The 23,456-nt window shown below is 48.9% G+C and overlaps 1 protein-coding gene across 3 annotated transcripts in view; it reads left to right on the top strand.

Annotated features, from left to right (window-relative positions):
* The window catches only part of LOC125333237 (endogenous retroviral envelope protein HEMO-like), a 50,892-nt gene extending 31,728 nt beyond the window's left edge, over positions 1 to 19,164 (top strand). Inside the window, exons 1-2 of one of the 3 annotated variants that reach the window (XM_048319033.1) lie at positions 11,351 to 11,548; positions 17,730 to 19,164. In XM_048319033.1, the coding sequence (XP_048174990.1) occupies positions 17,958 to 19,043 (1,086 nt within the window). In that variant the 5' untranslated portion in view covers positions 11,351 to 11,548; positions 17,730 to 17,957 and the 3' untranslated portion in view covers positions 19,044 to 19,164. Of the gene's footprint in view, positions 1 to 11,350; positions 11,549 to 17,692 lie in introns of those variants that run through there. The other 2 variants (XM_048319031.1, XM_048319032.1) reach the window with 2 other exon arrangements.
* The last annotated feature ends 4,292 nt before the right edge of the window (positions 19,165 to 23,456 follow it).

Genomic DNA, 23,456 nt, shown 5'->3' with positions numbered 1-23,456 from the left:
TCTCTGCAGCTTCTCTCTCCGGACGCTCAGAGCGAACTGCCCCCACACCCAAGTGTAGACAAAGGAGTAGCCAGGCCCGCCCTACTCCCCTTTTTGTCTTTCTTAAGTACAGCTATTTGTCCCCTAGCAACATGCATATGGGAGAAAATTCCTTTAACAGGAAAACCTAAGACTAAACTAAAACCCCAACATTATCCACCCCGAATTTTTTCCCATACTAACATGTTACATGAAACTTAACTTTTTTTTAACCATATAAATCTATGCATTACCCAAATTATATACAAATATACATGCTGATACTGATACAAATACAGAGCCATGGGTAGTTCACCCTAAAACAAGGTCCTCTTGAGGTAAGCATCGGGTCTCTCCATCCTTTTGCATCACCCACCAGGTGCAGCCTGGTCCCTGAGCAAAAACAACCCCACGGATGGGTTTGTCTTTGCTCAAGGCAGACTTTACCCAAACAGTTTTTCCAAGCATACCTCTCATGTGCACCACTGGAACCTTATCCCCGTCTGTTGTTTGTAGGGGTTCGGATTGGGCAGGGCCTGCTCGGCTGGTGGAACCTCGAGTGTTAACTAACCAGGTGGCTCTTGCTAAATGCATCTCCCAGTTTTTGAAAGTCCCCCCACCCAGTGCCTTCAAGGTGGTTTTAAGCAGTCCATTACACCGCTCAACCTTCCCAGCTGCTGGTGCATGGTAAGGGATGTGGTACACCCACTCAATGCCATGTTCTCTAGCCCAGGTGTTTATAAGGCTGTTCTTGAAATGAGTCCCATTGTCAGACTCGATTCTCTCAGGGGTGCCATGCCTCCAAAGGACTTGCTTTTCCAGGCCCAGGATGGTGTTCCGGGCAGTAGCATGAGGCACAGGGTAGGTCTCCAGCCACCCAGTGGTGGCTTCTACCATTGTGAGCACATAGCGCTTGCCTTGGCGGGTTTGAGGCAGTGTGATGTAATCAATCTGCCAGGCCTCCCCATACTTGTATTTGGACCATCGCCCGCCATACCACAGAGGCTTCACCCGCTTGGCCTGCTTGATCGCAGCGCATGTCTCACAGTCATGGATAACCTGGGAGATACTGTCCATGGTTAGATCCACCCCTCGGTCTCGTGCCCACTTATAGGTGGCATCTCTGCCCTGATGGCCTGAGGCATCATGGGCCCATCGAGCTAGGAACAGTTCTCCTTTATGTTGCCAATCCAAGTCTATCTGGGACACCTCTATTTTCGCAGCCTGATCTACCTGTTTGTTGTTACGATGTTCTTCATTAGCCCGGCTCTTGGGGATGTGAGCGTCTACATGACGGACTTTCACGGATAGCTTCTCTACCCGAGTGGCAATGTCTTTCCACTCTTCAGCAGCCCAGATTGGTTTTCCTCTGCGCTGCCAGTTTGCCTTATTCCACCTTTCCAGCCAACCCCACAGAGCATTGGCTACCATCCATGAATCAGTGTAGAGGTAGAGCTTTGGCCACTTCTCTCTTTCAGCTATGTCCAGAGCTAATTGGACAGCTTTGAGCTCAGCGAATTGGCTCGATCTACCTTCTCCTTCAGTGGCCTGTGCAACTTGTCGTGTGGGGCTCCATACAGCGGCTTTCCATTTCCGGCTAGCGCCTACAATTCGGCAGGAACCATCAGTGAAGAGGGCGTATTGTCTTTCACTCTCTGGTAGCTCGTTATATGGTGGGGCTTCTTCGGCACGTGTCACCTGCTCCTCTTCTTCTTCAGAAGATAACCCAAAAGTCTCACCTTCCGGCCAGTTTGTAATTATTTCCAAGATCCCAGGGCGACTTGGGTTTCCAATTCGGGCGCGCTGCGTGATGAGGGCAATCCATTTGCTCCAAGTAGCGTCGGTGGCGTGATGCGTGGAGGGAACCTTTCCTTTGAACATCCACCCCAGCACCGGTAGTCGGGGTGCCAGGAGGAGTTGTGCCTCTGTGCCGATTACTTCTGAGGCAGCCTGGACTCCTTCATAAGCTGCCAGGATTTCCTTCTCTGTGGGAGTGTAGTTGGCTTCAGATCCTCTGTAGCTTCGGCTCCAGAATCCCAGTGGTCGGCCCCGAGTCTCACCAGGCACCTTCTGCCAGAGGCTCCAGGACAGACCATTGTTCCCGGCTGCAGAGTAGAGCACGTTCTTCACCTCTGGTCCTGTCCTGACTGGGCCAAGGGCTACGGCGTGAGCAATTTCCTGTTTGATCTGGGCGAAGGCTTGCTGCTGTTCAGGGCCCCAGTGGAAATCATTCTTCTTGCGGGTAACCAGGTAGAGAGGACTCACGATCTGGCTGTACTCGGGAATGTGCATCCTCCAGAAACCTATAGCGCCTAGGAAAGCTTGTGTTTCCTTCTTGTTGGTCGGTGGAGACATTGCTGTGATCTTATTGATGACCTCAGTGGGAATCTGACGTCGTCCATCTTGCCACTTTACTCCCAGGAACTGGATCTCTCGGGCAGGTCCCTTGACCTTGCTCTTCTTGATGGCAAAACCAGCTTGCAGGAGAATTTGAATTATTCTCTCTCCTTTCTCAAACACTTCGGTTGCGGTGTTCCCCCACACAATGATGTCATCAATGTACTGCAGATGTTCTGGAGCCTCACTCTTTTCTAGTGCAGTCTGGATCAGTCCATGACAGATGGTGGGACTGTGCTTCCACCCCTGGGGCAGTCGGTTCCAGGTGTACTGCACGCCCCTCCAGGTGAAGGCAAACTGGGGCCTGCACTCTGCTGCCAGAGGAATGGAGAAGAAGGCATTGGCAATGTCAATAGTGGCGTACCACTTCGCTGCTTTGGACTCCAGCTCGTACTGGAGCTCCAACATGTCTGGCACGGCAGCGCTCAGCGGTGGAGTCACTTCATTCAGGGCACGATAGTCCACAGTCAATCTCCATTCCCCGTCAGACTTGCGCACAGGCCAGATGGGGCTGTTGAAGGGTGAGTGGGTCTTGCTGACCACCCCTTGACTCTCCAGCTCGCGGATCATCTTGTGGATGGGGATCACAGCATCTCGATTTGTCCGATACTGCCGGCGGTGCACTGTCGAGGTGGCAATTGGCACTCGTTGCTCTTCCACTTTCAGGAGCCCAACTGCAGAAGGATTCTCAGATAGTCCAGGCAGGGTGTTCAATTGCCTAATGCCCTCTGCCTCCACAGCAGCAATCCCAAATGCCCACCTGAGTCCTTTTGGGTCTTTGTAGTAGCCATTCTGGAGGAAGTCTATGCCCAGAATACACGGGGCCTCTGGGCCGGTCACAATCGGATGCTTTTGCCACTCCTTCCCAGTCAGGCTCACCTCAGCTTCCAAAAGGGTCAACTGCTGTGATCCCCCGGTCACCCCAGCGATGGATACAGGTTCTGCCCCCACATATCCCGATGGCATTAAAGTACACTGTGCCCCAGTATCAACCAACGCATCATATTTTTGTGGCTCTGATGTGCCAGGCCATCGGATCCACACCGTCCAGAAAACTCGGTTCTCCCGTGCCTCTTCCTGGCTAGAGGCAGGGCCCCTCTAGCCCTGGTTATCATTCTTTCCCTGGGCGTACATGCTTGAGGTGCCTTCAAGGGGATCCGACATATCATCCTCCCTTCTGTAATGCCTGGCAGCTCGGTCACGGGAGGCTGAGGCTACCTTCACCTTAGCGGAACCCCCTCGGTTAGTGCCTCCCTCCTTGAGTTCACGCACCCGCGCTGCCAGGGCAGAGGTGGGTTTCCCATCCCACCTTCTCATGTCTTCCCCATGCTCACACAGGAAAAACCACAGCTCAGCTCGTGGGGTGTACCCTCTCTCTCTAGCAGGGGGACGACGGGCTCTGACTTGGGGGCCTGTGACTCGCACTGGTGCCACACTGACCCTCCTCATCTCCTCCCTCATCTCCTCCCTCATCTCTTCCCTCATCTCCTTCCTCATCTCCTTCATCTCCTCTTTGAGGTCCTGGACCACAGCAGAGACATGAGCTTTCAGCGGGCCATTGATCATGCTGTCATAATGCCTGAGCCTGTTGGCAACAGAGCCCACTGTTTCTCGGGTATTGTCAGCATCAATCGTTGCAATGAAGGTGGTGTATTGTGATGGCCCTAGCCTTGCCAGGTTCCACATCATCTGTCCTGTGCACCTGACCTTATCGGGGTCATTATCATGCTGTCCATCCTTCCCAAAGAGTACCTCTAATATTGCCACCTCTCTTAGCTGTTGGATCCCTTGCTCGAGTGTCTTCCACTGCATTCTATGATGATACTCCTGCATTCTTTCTTTGTGAATGAACCTTTCTCTCACACTCATTAAGAGCCGCTCCCAAAGAGAGAGAGAGGCCCTGGCTCCCTCACAAATATCTGGTCCACACCTGGGTCCTGGGTCAACGATCCCAGATACCTTGCCTCACCACTATCCAGTTGCACACTTGTGCCCATAAGGTCCCAAACCCGAAGCAGCCAGGTGGTATAAGGCTCACGCCCCCTTCGCACAATGTCGTTTCGCATAGCACGGAGACTGTCGTGCGACAGGGACTCAGTGATGACTTCTGGCTCTGGCTCTCCTGCTGGTTGTGAGGGCCCTGGTTGCCCATCATCATTAACTGGTCGTACTGATTTGGTCTTATACTTCCTCCTTTGCACAGGGGCGACTGCTGCTGGCTGTGGTTGTCCTTGTGGTTCAGCTGAAGCCTGGACGGTTGTAACATCCGTGGGTTCCACTGCTGCACCATCGGACTCACCCTCTTTGGGGCAGGGAGAGGGTTTTTCACTAGCTGAGGAGGTGTATTCCCTTAGCAATTGGCATATCTCCTGGCGCACCTGGCCCATCTCCTGGCACATCTCCTTGCGCACCTGGCCCATCTCCTGGCATATCTCCTGGCGCACCTGACCCATCTCTTGGCACATCTCCTGCATCCCTTTTGCCAGTACCCCCACCCAGTTTGGGTAGTCCATTTCTGAGGTGGACTGTTGGGCAGTATCAGTCTGTGGGGCGGGATCTCTAGTGTCTGGGGCTGTGGCAGGCTCTGGCTCTGGGGTAGGATCTCTAGTGTCTGGGGCCGTGTCAGGTTCTGGGGTAGGATCTCTAGTGTCTGGGGCCGTGTCAGGCTCTGGGGCAGGATCAGGCTCTGGGGTAGGAACTCTACTCTCTGGGGCCATGTCAGGTTCTGGGGCAGGATCTCTAGTCTCTGGGGCTGGTGTCCGAGTAGATATCCAAGCCAATCTCAACTTATCCTTGAATGCTAAATAGAGTAGGCCTATCAGCAGCAGATGGTTAGTATTCAGAGGGAATTTAAACCCTTCGAAAATTGATGGGGTGGGCCCAAAGAACTGGTTGAGGGGTTGGGAGAAAACTTCCCCTGGTGTCATTTCCTCACAGAAGGTACCATTGTTAACATAACCCCAAAAACATGTGCTCAGTATGTGATAGCTGTTTATCCATGAGCCCACATTCCGGAGGAAGTTAAAAACCCATGAATTCCTCACCTTCTCGACCCATAACGCAAGCTGGATAACAGCAATGGTAGCCTTAGTCAGAGGACCCATATTCAAATAAGGAGCTGCAAAGGGGAAGAATATAGCCACGGCTACATGCCACCCAAACCAGGGTAAACTAGACCACATAGTGCTGCCTAACAAGGTTCCAATATCCAGCACACAAAATAAAGTTATCGAGGAACTGTTATTCCTTTTTCACCTCTATCTCTTAATGCCCTCAGGCCCCACGTTGGGCGCCAAGATCTGTCTCGGTTTTGAAAGACAGGTGTCTGCTAAGGAAGGCAGAGGCCCCCCTTGAAGTGGCAGATATAACCCCTTTTCCCTCCAAGTTATTATATTTTGAAATCAAGAGCCTTTAGGCGAAGATGTGGGAAATAGGAATAACAGTTCTTTACTATATATATATATGTATATAACCAGTCAAACAAAACAACAACAACTCTGGCAGTAACAGCAAACACAAACCCAGTGCCAGCCTTCTCGGCTGTCAGGCTATTTCCCCTCGGGTGCAGTTCCGCTCGCAGCCGGCAGGGGCGCTGGCGGCTCCCGGTGAGCAGGGCAGGTGCGATGGTTCCCCCGCGGCTGCAGGGGGCGCTCCGGAGCGAGCTCGGGAAACCCGCGGCACCGGTGCCCTGGGATCCCGGGAAGGATGGAACAAAGGCTTCACAAACCGCTGGGCAGCCGATCTTGGACTCTCAGGAACAGCACGCTGGAATGGCAGGGACGAACGCAAATCCCGGGTGGCAGACGAGATGTATCCAGATGGGAAAAAAAACCACGGAGGCCCAGGCAGGCAGGGCGAGCAGGGCTACAGCGTAGCGAAAACTCGAAGCAGCAGCGGAGCAGGGCAGCCACAGCTCGGTCTCCAGCAGGGCAGGGAAAGCGGCTTTTGGGGTCCCGGCGTTGCTTCCAGCAGGAAGAAAGAACGGCCAAAAAGAAAGAAGCAGCAGCTCCTTTCTCTGCAGCTTCTCTCTCCGGACGCTCAGAGCGAACTGCCCCCACACCCAAGTGTAGACAAAGGAGTAGCCAGGCCTGCCCTACTCCCCTTTTTGTCTTTCTTAAGTACAGCTATTTGTCCCCTAGCAACATGCATATGGGAGAAAATTCCTTTAACAGGAAAACCTAAGACTAAACTAAAACCCCAACACCTTCTTATTTACTTATTTACATCTTTCAGTTATTTGTTTAGCTAACCCATAAATTCCAATGCACCCATAATTCCTTAGAAAGGGATCACACAAAGCCTTAGTACCCCAATGAGTTTTTTGATGCATGTTTTCTAATATTTTTCTGGTGAGTGACTTATTAAGTAACTGCCTTCTGTCCGGAAGTTTCCATTTTCCACATTCGTCTGGCTTTCCCCCTATCTTACGTAATTCTTTCTCCTCTGTTTCACTGAATTTTGGAGTCTCCAATTTTTCATTCTTTGAGGTCAAAATTAACATAACCCTTTTTATCCCATTTTCTGCAGCATCCTTAGCTTCTTGATCTGCCAAATTATTTCCTCTTATTTCTGAGGTCATTCCTTTTTGGTGTCCTTTTATATGTACTACAGCTATCTCTTCAGGTAATTCTAATGCCTCTAAAACCTCTAAAATTAGTCCTTCATGTATCAACCCCTTTCCCTCTGAATTAAGTAATCCCCTTTCTTCCCAGATTTTCCCAAAGGTGTGTACTACTCCAAAAGCATACCTTGAATCAGTGTGTATATAGTTCCCTTCTTGTGTGCTAAATATTCCAGTGCCCTTTTTAGGCCATATAATTTGCAAGTCTGAGCTGACCAGTTTGAGGGTAATTTTCCTTTTTCAATGGTTTGCACAGTTCCCCCATCAACTAAAGCATACCCTGACATTCTTTTTCCTTGTACACATCTGGAAGAACTGTCTACATATATTATTACTCCTTCTGAAAGAGCTTGTTCCTCGAGATCTGCTTGAACTTTGGTTTGGTATTGGATAATTTCTAAGCAGTTATATGTCAGGTTATCTTTTGGCTCTCCATATAAGAATTGAGCTGGATTTAGGTTCTTACTCACTTCTAATGTCAAATCATCACTATCTATCAGAATCGCTTCATATTTTAGCATCCTAGAGTCTGTTAACCATTTTTCAGCTTTCTGGTTTGGCACATTTCAAACTGCATGAGGTGTGTACACTATCAGCGTGCTCCCAAAAGTAAGTTTAAGACTTTCTTCTACCAAGATTGCAGTAGCTGCTATAGCTTGAATACATATTGGCCAGCCATGGCTTACTGGATCTAACATCTTTGACAAGTAAGCTATCTAAGTAAGGTCTCTTCACTCCTCCCCACTCCTGAACCAGAACTCCATGAGCTACTCCCCTTTCCACATTCACATACAGATGAAAGGGTTTTTCTAATGAGGGTAAGCTTAAAGCTGGTACTGAGGCAAGTTTTAATTTCAATTCCTCTAATTTCTCATTATCCTCTTTGGCCCATTTTATATCATCTCCTTCTGTCAACTTTCCATACAGAAATTTTACAGCTTGTGTTGATACCATGAAGATTTTTGCCTTTTCTTTTATACCCCTGTTACACCTTTTTACAACTTCTGTACTTCTAGTGCTTTTTGCCTACATTCTTAGACTTGTTGTCAAGCTAAGAGACTAAACATTTTAGAAGCTTCCTAGCTAGGGATCAGTGTGCCCCAGACCCCAAGGTCCTCTCCAGAACACATTCTGTAAACCAAAATAGAACCATCCAGGGGAAGGTTCCTTGGGGAGGGGGGCTCACTTAAGCCTCTCATTGGGGAATCTTTGATAGATATGCTAATTAATAAAACCTATAATGTTATACCCAATGTTGGGGGGGCGGGACACAGACAGAGACTCGGCGGGGTGCATCTCGATGCATATGACCTGGACGTGTGCACCTAAGGATCCTTAAAAATAAATACCAAGGTAAAATCCCTTTTCCCCTTCTAACCTGTCTTGGGGTGACCTTATGATGTGTATCCCATATCGCTGCTTATGCCCAGAAATTAATTTTTGTGCTTTTCTATGCCTCTAAACTGAGCCTGAGAGGGGGAAGGAAAAACTGAGCAAAACTTTTTCAAAGCAGTTTGCGGCTTGTTCAAGGTCAAGTGTTGCAGTGGGGATCCTGCAACACGCATATATCAAACCAGGAGTCCCGTGGAAAGGAAATATATACGGACAGACAGATTCTTGCTAGATGTTTCAGAGATGTTTATTTCTCCAGCCGCATGGCCGGAGCTCTGCCCAGGAACTGTTCCAGTCACGGGACCAAGGGTCCTTCTGCCCGCGCAGGGAACACAAACCAACCAATGGGAACGAGGCTGAGCAGGGGCAGGAAACCCCGTGCCTGTGCCCTCAGGGCCCCTCTCCCAGGGCTACACGGCGGGGGAGGGACCCCAACACCTCACCCGTTTTATTTTAATAAAAGGAGAATGAAAACAACTGGATAAACATAACAAGAACCGTTTCAAGACAAAACAAGCCACCCTCCTGAGTCTTTAAATGTCCAAACAGATTCTCTGGAACATCTTAGGGCTGACAGAAGGGAGACAGAACTCTGAGCATGCTTTGTGGGGAAACTGAGGCAGGAGAGGGTTTAACTTCTTCCCTCCCCCTTTTCATCCCCCACTCGGCATTGGAAAGGGATTTTTGGGGAAACAATTGGCAAAAGCATGGTTTTGTGAGGGAAACCATGGATGAAAAAGCGGATTAGGAATACACTGGGGGTAATAGGACATAGGGTAAAAGGGAAAGGTGGGATTAGGAAAGGGAAACTGTAGGGGGGGCTTACAATAGAGATACTGTCTAACATGACTACGATTTTTTGCATATATACTGCCTTTTACAGAAACACCATCAGGCCCAGTGACCTGCGATGCTTGTAACCCTTTTCTCCCTAGTACAATATTAAATTCCACCACTTCTCCATCTCCCAAGCTTGGGATGCATTTTTCAGGGTTATTCTTTTTAATAGCAGTTCTATGCACGAATATGTCTTGCTGGTTGTCACACCTTGTTATAAAACCATAATTTTGCTTAACATTATACCATTTTACTATCCCTAAGGTCTTAGTTGCTATGATCTTTTCCTTTTTCCGAGTGGCTGCTGTTTTCTGTCTCGCTGCGTCTTTGCTCTGTCTTTCGGTCGCTCCCGTGTTGGAATTGTCGGGGCTGCTCGTGCCTGCGCGCTCTTCCCGGGGTCGCGTTCGGAGCTGCGCGGGCCGGGCCAGGCCGCGCCGCTCAGTTCTCCGTGCGTCGCCTCCTCTGGTCGCAGCTTCGCTGCCGCTGCCGGGCGCTGCACCCACATCTCGGCCGGGCCCCCGAGCGATGACTCCCCCGCGCCCTGCTCCAGCGCGCGTTTCGGCTGGGCGTGGCTCCGCTCCACCGCCATCGCCGCCAGCCGCCGCCCGCGTGCCGCCCCTCTCGGTCGGGCGTTCATGGGGCTCGCTCCACCACGCGCTGCACGGGGCCATTCGGGCACCGCCGGGTCCCGCCGCTCCCACCGCGCCTCGCTCCACCACCAACACTGCGGCTCGCGTGGCTCCGCCCGCACGCGGGAACTGCCTCGCTGCTGCTCGCAGAGCGCTCGGCGCACGTGGCCTGGGCCGCACGGTCCCTGCGCCAGGCTTCCCTTCGCCAGGACACAGCTGACATTGCTCAACAGTCTCGGTAACTAAATAATATTCACAAAAATATTCTTCCATCGGCATATATTTTGACTCCAGTATTAACTGTGTCCAAACGGTTTTCCAAAAGCCCTTGGTAAGAATTAAATCCCAAGAAACATAGAAAAAGTTCTTAAACAACCATGCCAGGAAGTGTTTCAGTTCTTTTTGAGCTTGAATCAAGCTAAAATTTACAAATCGTTGTTCAAGAATCATTTTAAGTTTAAGATAAATGTCCATATGCGGCTCTGAGAGCCAAGAGTCTTCCCACGGTTCCTCCATAGTTTAGATACGGAATAGCAAAGCAAAACCAAGAAGAGGAATCCAAAGTTTCCAGGGTTTACTCACACAAATCAGTCGCTTAGGGATCGGGGATCGTTCTGCTCACAATTCACCACCATTTGTTGCAGTGGGGATCCTGCAACACGCATATATCAAACCAGGAGTCCCGTGGAAAGGAAATATATACGGACAGACAGATTCTTGCTAGATGTTTCAGAGATGTTTATTTCTCCAGCCGCATGGCCGGAGCTCTGCCCAGGAACTGTTCCAGTCACGGGACCAAGGGTCCTTCTGCCCGCGCAGGGAACACAAACCAACCAATGGGAACGAGGCTGAGCAGGGGCAGGGAAGCCCCGTGTCTGTGCCCTCAGGGCCCCTCTCCCAGGGCTACACGGCGGGGGAGGGACCCCAACAGTCAAGTAGAGATAGTGACTTTTTCCCCCCCCAGCTGCGGCAGGGGGGAGCGAGGAAGCACCCGGCTTCCTGCTTTCCAGTCAGCTTTTGGCCAGTTGTTTTCAGTTCTCATTCTCCAGAGAGAGACTGAGAGTTGGATTTTGCTTTTCCTTCTGTGGAATTCCGGATTTTCTCCCTTTTCTACTGGACTGCTTTCAACCTCAGAACACATCGGGAGGACTTTCCATCGGGCACAGAGGGCCTGGCCCTGGCCCAAGCCCCAGCTCCGAGGAGACCAAAGGGAGGACTCTAACACTTTCCCAGGTTTTTTCCTCCACAGCGAAACATTTTATTATTTAGCCTTATTTTCCTTTTCCTGTGTGTTTGGTAAATAAATAGTTTTATCTCCTTCACTTTCCTTTGAGGAAAATTTATTTTTTCCTGAACCGGGGGGGGGGGGGGGGGGGGAGAAGGGGTTTGTGCCTTCTCTCAGAGGTATATTTCTAAATTTGGCCAAACCAGAACATAACCGTGTATGACTCTTGATTTTAAGACCAGGAAAAGGCATTAGTTGCTGGCAACCACGAAGGGACCCTAAAGACCTAGAAAATCACAGCCCTGGGTTGGAACACATCTTGCTTTGCCCCTCTCTTTGCCGGCAAATTACAGAGGGGCCGGAGCAACAATCTAAGACTGTGACCAGGACTTTAGGACCCAGCACGGAAAGTCAGAAGCACGGAAAGAGGTGAGAGAAAAGGGGACCGATACTACCGAGATGGTGCTAGCACTAGGGAAGGAGATCTCCAAGGGGGTTGGAAAGGTTGGGGCCATAGAAGCCCACAAAAGGGGAAAGCTTAAACTTTTCCCCTGCAAACTGTGGAAAGGAAGGGCCCTCCGTGGAGTCCACAGGAGCCCAGAGGCTGCACCCCATGCAGCCACAGGAGTGGCTCAGAGGTTGGTTGGTTGGGTTGGTTGGTTGGTTGGTACGTCGGGAAGTTGTGGGTTTGAATCCTGTTGAGACTAGATTTTCGTGCGTGTGCATTTACTGCTTGCTAAAACTATTTGCTTTTTAGTATTTTAAAGTGCTGTTTTGAAGTGTTTGTGTAGTAACCTAGATAAACTGCCTGGGAAATAGGAATTCCAAGGCCAGATTGCAGGCTGAATTCGGGAGTTAAGAGCTTTCCTCTGGCAGAGTTTTCCTGTCTGTGAGCAAACATGGGCGGTGTGAATGAAAAAATCCCTCCTAACAGCCCATTAGAGCTGATAATAAAACACTGGAGATGGCTGACAGGGCGAAAAACTACTTTGGACACCCGAGAATTGATCAGCCTGTCCACACGGGTTTGGCTGACTTTAAAATTAAGTCAAGGAAATTGGCCTCGCCATGGGAGTTTGGAAAATAACATCATTACTGACCTGATGGTAGAATTGAGATCATTACATAGGTTTGATGAACTATGATATGCAGAACTTTTTACTATGTATTTGAACAGGGAAGAAGCCTATGTGGTGGACAAAAGTAATATAGAAATTACTTTGAGGAGGAGAAAGGGAAAGAAAAAGCTGCAGCAAGCTGACTCACATACTAATACGGACAGAGAAATTGATATGATAGATACAGATATGGTAGCACCAGCTTTGCGCAATGGGGGGGGGGATCTCCCCACCCCCTTCAACCGCCAGGGTGGCCCACACAGGTGGGGGCGGGGGATAGAGGAGCGGTGGCTCCGCCGCCTCCGCCTCCACCGGCAGGGCAGCCCACACAAGTGGGGGTGGGGGATGGGGGAGCAGTGGCTCCTCCACCGCCACCGCCGCCGCCTCCACTGTCCCCGCCGCTGTCCGAGCGGGGGCAGGGGAGGGGGCAGGTGGCTGGCTCCAAGCCGGAGGAGCGGCGCGGGGCCCCCCCACCCCCAGCCTCATCAAGGGCGGAGGGCAGGCGCAGAGGTAGGAGAGATGCGGATTGGCCACCGCCCCCTGACTTTTCCAGAGGCAGGGAAGGGGTGGATTGGCCGCTGCCCCCTGACCGCCCCGGAGGCAGAGAAGAGGCAGGTATGCCACCACCCCCTGACTTTTCCAGAGGCAGAGAAAGTGCAGACTGGCCACTGCCCCCTGACCGCCCCAGGGGCAGAGAAGAGGCAGGTATGCCACCGCCACCTGACTTTTCCAGAGGCGGAGAAGGTGCAGACTGGCCGCCGCCCTCTGACCGGTCCAGAGGCAGAGAAGGTGCAGACTGGCCACCGCCCTCTGACCTTTCCAGAGGCAGAGACAGGGAAGGGGGAGGGGAAGGGACAGGTTGGCCGCCTTTCCCCGAGTACCCTGAACACAGAAGTGAAGGCAGGAATGGACACGGGCAATTGCTGCGGCATTCCCCAATACAGAGAACCGCAAGTTTCCGAGCCAGAGACAGGAGGAGCCACTCGCTCTCCCCACCCTGCAGCATGGGCAGTGTTAAAGCTGAGGGCAGACGGGATGGCCCTGACCCAGGCGGCTCTTGCAGAGCTAGGGACGAGAGAAGCTGCTTGCAGCCCCTGCCTCCCTACTCCTCCACTGCCGCAAAGAGCGAGGCAGTTCCTGATCAACATTCGCCTGGAACAAGTTTTAAAAGCAATGAACCAATTTCAATTAAAAGCAAATGGGATGATTTTGATACAGATGGGGAGGGTGGTAGAAGGAGGGGCAGGATAGCCCGAGAAGCTATGAGAGCAGTCAGTCCTGTCACTAAACACACAAGGCCCAAAACAGATAAAGGGGGGGAGGAAGAACTTGTATTAGAAGCACCTCTGAGACAGGCTGTGGGAAATCAAGGAGTCATTTATATAAAGGCACCATTTTCCCTCGGAGAATTACAGCAGTGGAAAAACTCAATTGGGAAGTACAGGGACAACCCAGAGAGAGTAGCTATGTGTGTAGAAATGGCCGTAAAATCCCAAAACCCAGATTGGGGTGATCTAAATGTTATGCTAGATGAATTATTGAATAAAACAGAGAGAGAAATGGTCAACAAAGCTGCTATATCTGCTATAGAAACTCAAATTGCAACTGGGAGTCTTCAAGGGTCAGTTAATGATATCTATCCCCTAGTGAACCCTAGCTGGGATCCTAATGTCCCAGAACAGATGGAAAAGCTGAAGCAATACCAAAAATGGGTGGTTGTTGGGTTAAAATGTGCCGTTCCTAAAGCAGTGAATTGGGCTAGGTTATATGAAATCAAACAAAATCCAAATGAGACCCCCACCGAGTTTCTAAATAGGCTTAAAGAGGCTGCACAAAAATACACTACCTTAGACCCTGCCTCACCTGAGCAGCAGATCCACCTGGCCTACCTGTTTATAGGTCAATCTGCTAATGACATAAAGAAAAAGCTGCAAAAGATAGATGGGCCACCAGACATAAGTAAATTGTTGACTGTAGCCTGGAAGGTATACCAGAACAGAGACTTAGTAGACAAAGATAAATGTAATAAACCCCACTACAAGAAGAAGTATGATAAGGAAAAGTCATCTGACACATCAAAAATGGGTCCCCCTTTTCCCCTGTCTGAGGACCAATGCGCAATTTTCAAAAAACGGGGGCACTGGAAAAATGAGTGTCCATCACGAGCAGAAAAGAAGCCCCCAGTTCCGGAACTAACTGTAAATACGGACTGACGGGGACTGAAGGTAACTACCCCAGCAGAGCCTTCGGTTGTAGCTAAGCTGGGGAATGATGATGTTGAATTTCTGGTTGATACAGGGGCAACATATTCTGTGTTAAATACTTTAAAAGGTAAACTGAGTCAAGATACTGTGGATGTGATTGGAGCTACAGGGGTAAGTGAAACAAGGCCTTTTTCCCAACCTTTAAAATTTAAATTGGGAAAACACTAAGTCACTCACCAGTTCCTGTATATGCCAAATTCCCCAATGCCATTGTTAGGCAGAGATTTATTGGAAAAATTGGAAGCAGAAATTAAGTTTTCAAAGGAAGGGGGAGTGAAAGTTACAATCCCAGAATCTAAAATTATGGAAGCAGCTGCTATCCTTGTACAGGAATGCCATAGAAAAATTCCCAAAGAAGTTGAAGAAGCTATCATTCAAATAGTGTGGGCCAATGATTCTCCTGGGAGATCCAAAAAAGCTGAACCTGTGAGTATCACACTCAAAGCAGGGGCTATACCAGTAAGACAAAGACAATATCCTCTGAAATTAGAAGCTCATAAGGGATTGGTACCTGTGATTGAAAAGTTTCTCAAATTTGGGTTGTTAGTGGAATGTGAATCCAGGTACAACACACCAATCTTACCAGTAAAGAAAGCTGATGGTAAAAGCTATAGGTTGGTACAGGATTTGAGGGAAAGCAACAAGATAACAGAGGACATACACCCAGTGGTAGCGAATCCTTACACACTTTTGACAACACTAACAAATGAATTAGGGTGGTTCACTGGTTTTAGATCTCAAGGATGCCTTTTTCTGCATTCCTGTGCATAAGAATAGCCAAGAACTCTTTGCTTTTGAGTGGGAGAATGCAGAAACAGGGAGAAAGACCCAGCTCACCTGGACAGTTTTACCACAAGGATTCAAAACCAGCCCAACCATATTCGGAAACCAGCTGTCAAAGGAGCTTGAGGACTGGAGGAAACAAGAACCAGGAGGAGCGGTTCTCCAGTATGTTGATGACATCTTGATAGCGGCCAAGACACGAGATGACTGCATCGAGCTCACTGTAAGTCTGTTGAACTTTTTAGGCCAAAGTGGGTATCGGGTCTCGAAAGAGAAGGCACAGGTTGCCAGGGAAACAGTAGTATACCTGGGCCTGGAAATTTTCTGTGGACATCGCCAACTCAGCAGAGAATGGAAGGAAGCCATCTGTCCACTTCCAGAGCCCCATACCGTAAGGGAGATGCAGGCCTTCCTGGGAATGGTAGGTTGGTGTCACCTGTGGATATCAAACTACGGTCTACTGGTAAGACCTTTATATGAAGTCCTTAAAGGAGCTGAAAAAGGGACAATTATGTGGACAGAGAATGCCAGGGCTGCATTTAAACAGCTGAAACATTCCTTGATGTCAGCCCCAGCTCTGGGGCTGCCGGACTTGACTAAACATTTTGAACTCTTTACACATGAGCGACTGAATGTTGCTCTGGGGGTACTGGCACAGCACCTTGGAGACCAGTGAAGAGCTGTGGCCTATTTTTCAAAACAACTAGACAATGTAGCCCAGGGTTGTCCAGGATGCTTGAAAGCTGTGGCAGCAACAGTCCTTCTGATACAAGAGGCCCATAAATTCACCCTTGGGCAGCACATTGTCGTGTATGTACCCCATGCAGTGATAAATGTGCTGGAGCAAAAAGGGGGACACTGGCTCTCCCCTAGCAGAATGCTCAAATACCAATCTGTGTTGTTAGAACAGGATGATGTTACTTTAAAGACAACTTCTGTGGTAAACCCTGCAATGTTTTTATCATCCACATTACTTGACAGTGTGCCTGAGCATGATTGTTTGCAGACAATAGAGGAAACTTATTCCAGCAGACCAGACCTGAAGGATGTTCCTTTGAAGGATCCAGACTGGGAATTGTACACTGATGGGAGCAGCTTCATGAGAAACGGTAGGAGGATGACCGGTTGCGCCGTAACCACCTCAGATAAAATTGAGGCAAAAGCCTTGCCTCCAGATGTATCATCACAGAAGGCTGAACTCATTGCACGAATGAGAGCTCTAGAACTGAGTGAGGGGAAGAAGGTGAACATACGGACTGATTCCAAATATGCCTTCAGTGTTGTTCATGCCCACGGAGCTATTTGGAAGGAACGTGGCCTGCTGACTGCTCAAGGTAATGAAGTTAAGCATGCTAAACAAATTCTTGCACTTTTACCAAGCATTTGGAAGCCTACGGAAGTGGCTATCATGCATTGCAAGGGTCATCAAAAAGGGATAACAGCCCCTGAACTAGGAAATTGTTTTGCTGACCAAACAGCCAGGAAGATTGCAGAAAAAGGCATTTTTGCAGTGGTACCACAGAAAGAGATAGATTTGTCATCATTTACCCCAAAATACGATCAGAGGGATCACAAATTAATTAAGTTTCTTAAGGCTGAAATCAAAGAAGGTGGGTGGGCTGTTACCCCAGTAGGACAAGTCGTAGTTCCACCCCTGATCCTTCGGGAAATAGCCCAACGAGAGCCTGAAAGTACCCACTGGGGAATAGAAAATCTTTTAAAACATTTGAGGAAAGTAGTGATAGGGAATGACTGATATTGTACAATCTGTAACAAGCAAGTGTGAAACCTGCTGTAAAAACAACCCTGACACAAGCAAGAGAGTTGTGTTAGGAGTGACAAAGACAGGAGATCTCCCGGGAGATTACTGGCAAATAGATTTTGCTGAGATGCCACGCAAAGAGGGATGCAGGTATATACTGGTACTGGTTGACACCTTCAGTGGATGGCCTAAGGCTTTCCCCTGTCACACCAACACAGCAAAAGAAGTAATGAAAGCTTTGCTTAATCATATAATACCAAGATTTGGGGTTCCTTTGGGAATGTCATCAGATAGGGGACCACATTTTGTTGCCACAGTGGTTGGGGAAGTTAGCAGGATTTTGGGACTTACCTGGGACCTGCACACACCATACAGGCCCCAGGCAAGTGGCAAAGTTGAATGCATGAATGGGACCCTCAAAACCCAGATTTGCAAGATTTGTCAAGAGACATCCATGACATGGGTTCAAGCCCTGCCTATAGCCTTGCTGAGAGTCCGCATACAGCCAAGGCAAAGGGACAACATCAGTCCCTATGAAATATTATACGGCAGGCCATACCAGGTTCCACATATCCCAGGGGAAATTCATATGAGAGGTAAAAATGATTTGTAGAAATATTTAATGGCTCTGAGTTCCACTTTGCAGAAGCTCCAGAGATTCATCGTGTTATCCAAACCAATAGGATTGGACACACCTGCTCATCCATTCCAGCCTGGAGACTCGGTCTACATCAAGTGGCGGGACAGCGACCCCTTGCAAGCCAAGTGGAAGGGACCATTCCAAGTTTTGCTGACCACTTTTACTGCGGTCAAGGTTGCTGTCAAGGGACCGTGGATTCACTACTCCAGGGTGAAGAAAGCTTCTGCTCCTGAAATCACCAAGAAGACAGAGACTAATACAAATCAGAAAGATGCAGTCTAAACTGTTTTTTACACGTTTGCTATTTACCCAACTGGGAACCATGGTTCAGGGTTCACCCCATGATTTGCATAAGACTGTGGTCCAAAATGTGTCCAAAATTCTTAATAAGAGCGATTGCTGGATCTGTACTCAGTTACTACCTCTAGATGGGAAGGGTCACTGGCCATTGATTGGCATTTTAATGGAAGAGAACTGCACTGAAACATGGGAACCAATTAATAGCACCCTTCTGCCTCCCATTACCCTGAGTGGCCTGGTAGAGCGTGCAAACTATAAGGTTCCTTGTGCAATTGTAAACGCCACAGGAAAAGCTGTTCTTCCTTCATATTGTCATCAGACCCATTTCAGGGAAATAATAGACCCAAGAATTGCGGCGAAGATGAAATTGACTGGGTGGAGACTGGCTCAGCCGTTTGGGACGGGGTTGTATTGGATATGTGGTGATAACGCCTGGAAAGTTATGCCCGTGAACAAAGACCAGGCTTGTGCTATTGGGGCTGTGGTCCCAAATAGAACAATATTTGACCATCTTGAAAAACCAAATGAGAGGGAAAAAAGATCTCTTAATCCCCTCATTGAATGTCCCACACTTTTTCATGGCATAATCAGAGCCCTTGTACCTGCTTATGGAGTAGTTGAACTGGAGAGAGCAATTGTAAACATCTCGGCTGTCATTGAACGTATTAAGCAGCATACTGCAGATGCAATTTCAGCCTTACAGGAAGAAGTTGGCAGTCTGTCCCGTGCAGTTATGCAAAACAGGATAGCTCTCAATTTCATACTTGTTGCACAAGGAGGTGTATGTGCTATTGTCAGTACCAATTGTTGTTCTTATGTGGACCAAAGTGGAAGAATTAAGAAAGATTTGGATGAAATTTGGAAGGGAACTCAAATTCTACATGAAACGGCTTCTAGAAATAACACTTTAAAATTTGATCATATTTTTGATACCCTCACCTCATGGTTACCAAACTGGGCCTGGGTAAAAGAAATATTCATAATAGTTGTAATTGTAGTTATTATCTGTGTAATTTCCTGTGGAGCAGCCGGTTGTGTAAACCAGTTCTGCGGGTAAAAAATAGAGTAGAGTAGAGACTAGACAAGATAGAGTTTTGTTAGTCTCTAAAAGGGGGGAAATGATGCCATGAAGATTTTTGCCTTTTCTTTTATACCCCTGTTACACCTTTTTACAACTTCTGTACTTCTAGTGCTTTTTGCCTACATTCTTAGACTTGTTGTCAAGCTAAGAGACTAAACATTTTAGAAGCTTCCTAGCTAGGGATCAGTGTGCCCCAGACCCCAAGGTCCTCTCCAGAACACATTCTGTAAACCAAGATAGAACCATCCAGGGGAAGGTTCCTTGGGGAGGGGGGCTCACTTAAGCCTCTCATTGGGGAATCTTTGATAGATATACTAATTAGTAAAACCTATAATGTTATACCCAATGTTGGGGGTGGGGAGGGGGACACAGACAGAGACTCGGCGGGGTGCATCTCGATGCATATGACCTGGACGTGTACACCTAAGGATCCTTAAAAATAAATACCAAGGTAAAATCCCTTTTCCCCTTCTAACCATGTATGACTCTTGATTTTAAGACCAGGAAAAGGCATCAGTGTATATCCTTCGATCCATAATCTACAATATCCCAATAATCCAAGTAGCTTTGTAATTTCTCTCTTTGAAGAGGGAGGGGGAAGGGATAGAATGCCTTCAATTCTCTCGGGGTTTAATTTTTGACTCTCCTTGCTTATTAAGTGACCAAGATATTTTACTTCTGATTCTACAAATTGCAGTTTCCCTTTTGATACTCTTAACCCCTTTGCTCCAAGAAAATTCAGAAGTTTTATCGTTGCTTCTCTGACTTCACTTTCAGCTTCCCCACATAATAAGAGATCATCCACATATTGGATGATTTGTATTCCTGGTGGAGTAGGGAAAGTTTGTACTATTATTTCTAAAGCTTGTCCAAATAGGTTTGGCAGTTCTGTAAATCCCTGTGGTAATCTTGTCCATCTCAGTTGCTGCCTTCTCCCGGTATTTGGATCCTCCCATTCAAAGGCGAAAATATCTTGGCTTTCTTCAACCAGTGGGCAGGTCCAGAAGGTATCCTTTAAATCCACTACACTAAACCACTGGTGCTGGGGTGGGACTTTACTCAGGAGAGTACAGGGATTGGGTGCCACAGGATAACGATCCCAAATCCTCTTATTAACTTCCCGTAACTCTTGCACTAACCTATAAGTCCCATCAGGCTTTTTTACTGGTAGAATAGGGGTGTTATGAGGAGACATACAAGGTTCTAATATCCCATCCTTTATTAGTCCCTCTATTACTGGTTTTAAGCCTTCTCGTCCTTCTAAGGATATAGGGTACTGACGTACACGTATGGGACATTCTTCTTTCTCAATCGTGACCCTTATGGGGTCAATATCCATTCCTCCTCTATTCCCTTCTCCAGCCCACACCTACTTGTTAATTTTATTTTCATCTTCTTGACCAAGTTTTAAAATTTTAGCCATCATTTTCCCTTCTTTTGGTATAACTCCTATTCCCAACTCCACCTGTAAATCCCTCCCTAATAAATTGCTACCTGCCCCAAGGACTAATAAAACACCCCCCATCCAAATTCTAGTTTCTCCTTCGATTACGACATCTTTCATGATAGGAACTGTAATACTTTCTCATTTTGCACCTGTTACCTTTACAGTACCTTTACTTATACTACAACCTTTTGGAGTATTCACTGGGCAGGTTCTTTCAGCCCCCGTATCAACCACAAATTCTAACTCCTCCTCCTGGGGACCGACATTTAACGTTATCACAGGCTCTAGATGGCATTTGTCCCCCAGAAAATAGAGCTGGTAAATTCACTATTCCTCATCTGAGTTTACTTCTCGGAAGATTTTTACATCCATCTTTAAATGAGGGCATTCTCTTCTAAAATGCCCTTCCTCTCCACAGTAATAGCAAGCAGTTATAGAATGCTCCTGAGTTTTTGTTTGTACTGAGTTCCTGTTTTTCTCTTTTCCCCCTTTTTTAGAGCCCGAATTCCTAGGAATGGAATCCAGAGACGTCAGATTCATTCTTTGCCTTAAGTAGTCTGGACTGACGAGAAGCTCAGCGACGGCACTGAACTTTGCCGCTTTTCTGCATGCATGCTGCACCCACCCACGGTGCACCGTGCACGGTTTCTTTGCTCAGCTCGAGCTACAAGGACACCCTTTCCATTTCGATGAGTCCACGCTGCCCATGCAGCTCTTGCTCAGTGAAGTGCGACAGGGGAGAAGCACTTGCTGGAGAAGTCCCTTGGCAGCCTCCAGCAGCTGCTCTCCTGGAGAACGGCCCAAGATGTAGAAGCCAGTGCTGGGCTGCACCTTCGCCTTCCGCACGTAAGCACCACCAGAGTCACCGGTGCACTCTGTTCTTCCCTCCTCTGCTGCATGCCACCGTCGTGTTCTCTGAAAGACGGAGACTGAAGGGAAGCGCAATTGCTTCCACAGAGAGCTGCAAGAGGACTGGGCATCAGCAGCACGGGCAACTGCCATGGAACTTCCTCCTTCCCAAGGCTATAACATGAATTCAGCAGGCAGGAGAGTGGCAGCCACGCTTGTCTTGCAGCCCGTATGACGAGCACGCGAGCCAGGCGCTCCGCGGCTTCGTTCTTCACCTTTTCGAACACGCCGTACCTTCGTTCTCCCGGAGGCGGACCGTCGTCTGCTTCTTGCCCAGAGCACTGTGCCCAGCAGCAAAGCCCTGCAGTGCACTGCTTCTGCTGAAACTCGCCTGGGCCCTGCCCCTTTGCTTCTAAGCGCTACGTACCACCACATTCTGCCTCTCTGGTCGTCCGAATGGAATGGGAAAGCTTCTCGCCTGCGTCTCACACAGAGAACCGTGCCAGGACGACAAGCTCGCCTGGCGTTTGCCCCTGACACTTGCGGGAACTCGTAGCTGCCAGCGCCTTCCAGGGGCAGTCTGCTTTCCATCACAACCTGCATAGTGCCCGTCAGATGGTGGTGCTGTCTGCGCGCTCCTTCTCGGCCAGAGTGTACGCTGGTGCACACTGCAGTCTGGCAAGGAGCAAAGATCTTCAGTAGGCTGTTGGAAAATTATTAAAGGATCAGGGACATGGATCATTGATAGAATTACGGGATCAATAAAGGAACTGTAGCAAGAGCCTGCAAGCAAAAGGCCTGTGTGAGAAAAACTCTCCATGAGAAAATCCCTGTGTGAAAAACAGGGCTGGGAACAAGAAGGGAGTTTTGAGAAGGTACAGCTGTGGAAATAAGACCCGGAGGGAGGAGGGTGAACTCTGAATTCTTTTAATCATAACTGTAGAAGCTTGCCAATGTAAGTCCAATTATGTAGAAGCAGAAATGCGCTTTGGTAAGTTTTAAGCCACTTAAGAGTTAACAAGCTGGGATACTACATAAGTGCCTCTGGACTGCTAATAAAGGGAGCTTGCTTTTATCAACCACATTGGTTTTGGACTGCAATTTCTCCCCCCGCCGGAGGCCAAGGACCCCTTTTTTTTCTAACAGTAGATGTCTCGCACAGGAGAAGGGTGTCAAGAAAAAAACCCATCCTTCATCAGCCCTCTTCGTGTCCCGATTGTGGTGCTGCGCTCAAAGCCTTGCACATTGAAAGACTTCTCCAGCAAGTGCTTCTCCCCTGGTGCACTTCGCTGAGCGAGAGCTGCATGGACAGCGTGGACTCAGCGAAACGGAAAGGGTGTCCTTGTAGCTCGAGCTGAGCAAAGAAACCGTGCACGGTGCACCATGGGTGGGTGCAGCATGCATGCGGAAAAGCGGCAAAGCTCACTGCCGTCGCTGAGCTTCTCGTCAGTCCAGACTACTTAAGGCAAAGAATAAGCCGGAGAGCACCGGGCTTGCATGTGCAGTGCACCGAATTGCCCAAGTCCAGCAAGGGCTCATTCACAATCAGAGTTGGCTGAGAGCGTTCTTGCTGCTCCAGAAAGCAAGGCGCAGCCGTAGCGCTTGATCCCATAGCGTGGACATAGGCACTTTCCTAGTTGTTCAGCGTTGCAGAGTCCCTGCAGCTAGAGCTCAGCCAGGAGCAGGCGTCAAAGCAGAAGGCATTCCTGAAGCACCCCTTTCCAAGCAGCCTTCAGAAATCGCAAATCACACTGTGGCTTTGTGCCTTTCTTCTAAGACAGACGCCCGCCTTGCTTTCACTCTCGCAGCTCCCTTGGCAGCCTCCAGCAGCTGCTCTCCTGGAGAATGGCCCGAGATGTAGAAGCCAGTGCTGGGCTGCACCTTCGCCTTCCGCACGTAAGCACCACCAGACTCACTGGTGCACTCTGTTCTTCCCTCCTCCGCTGCATGCCACCGTCGTGTTCTCCGAAAGACGGAGACTGAAGAGAAGCACAATTGCTTCCACAGAGAGCTGCAAGAGGACTGGGCATCAGCAGCACGGGCAACTGCCATGGAACTTCCTCCTTCCCAAGGCTATAACGTGAATTCAGCAG

The sequence above is a fragment of the Corvus hawaiiensis genome, chromosome 14 (assembly GCF_020740725.1).
Source record: "Corvus hawaiiensis isolate bCorHaw1 chromosome 14, bCorHaw1.pri.cur, whole genome shotgun sequence".
NCBI classification, from domain to species: Eukaryota; Metazoa; Chordata; class Aves; order Passeriformes; family Corvidae; genus Corvus; species Corvus hawaiiensis.
Note: the sequence above shows the minus strand (reverse complement) of the source record. Positions and strands in the feature narration are given on the sequence as shown.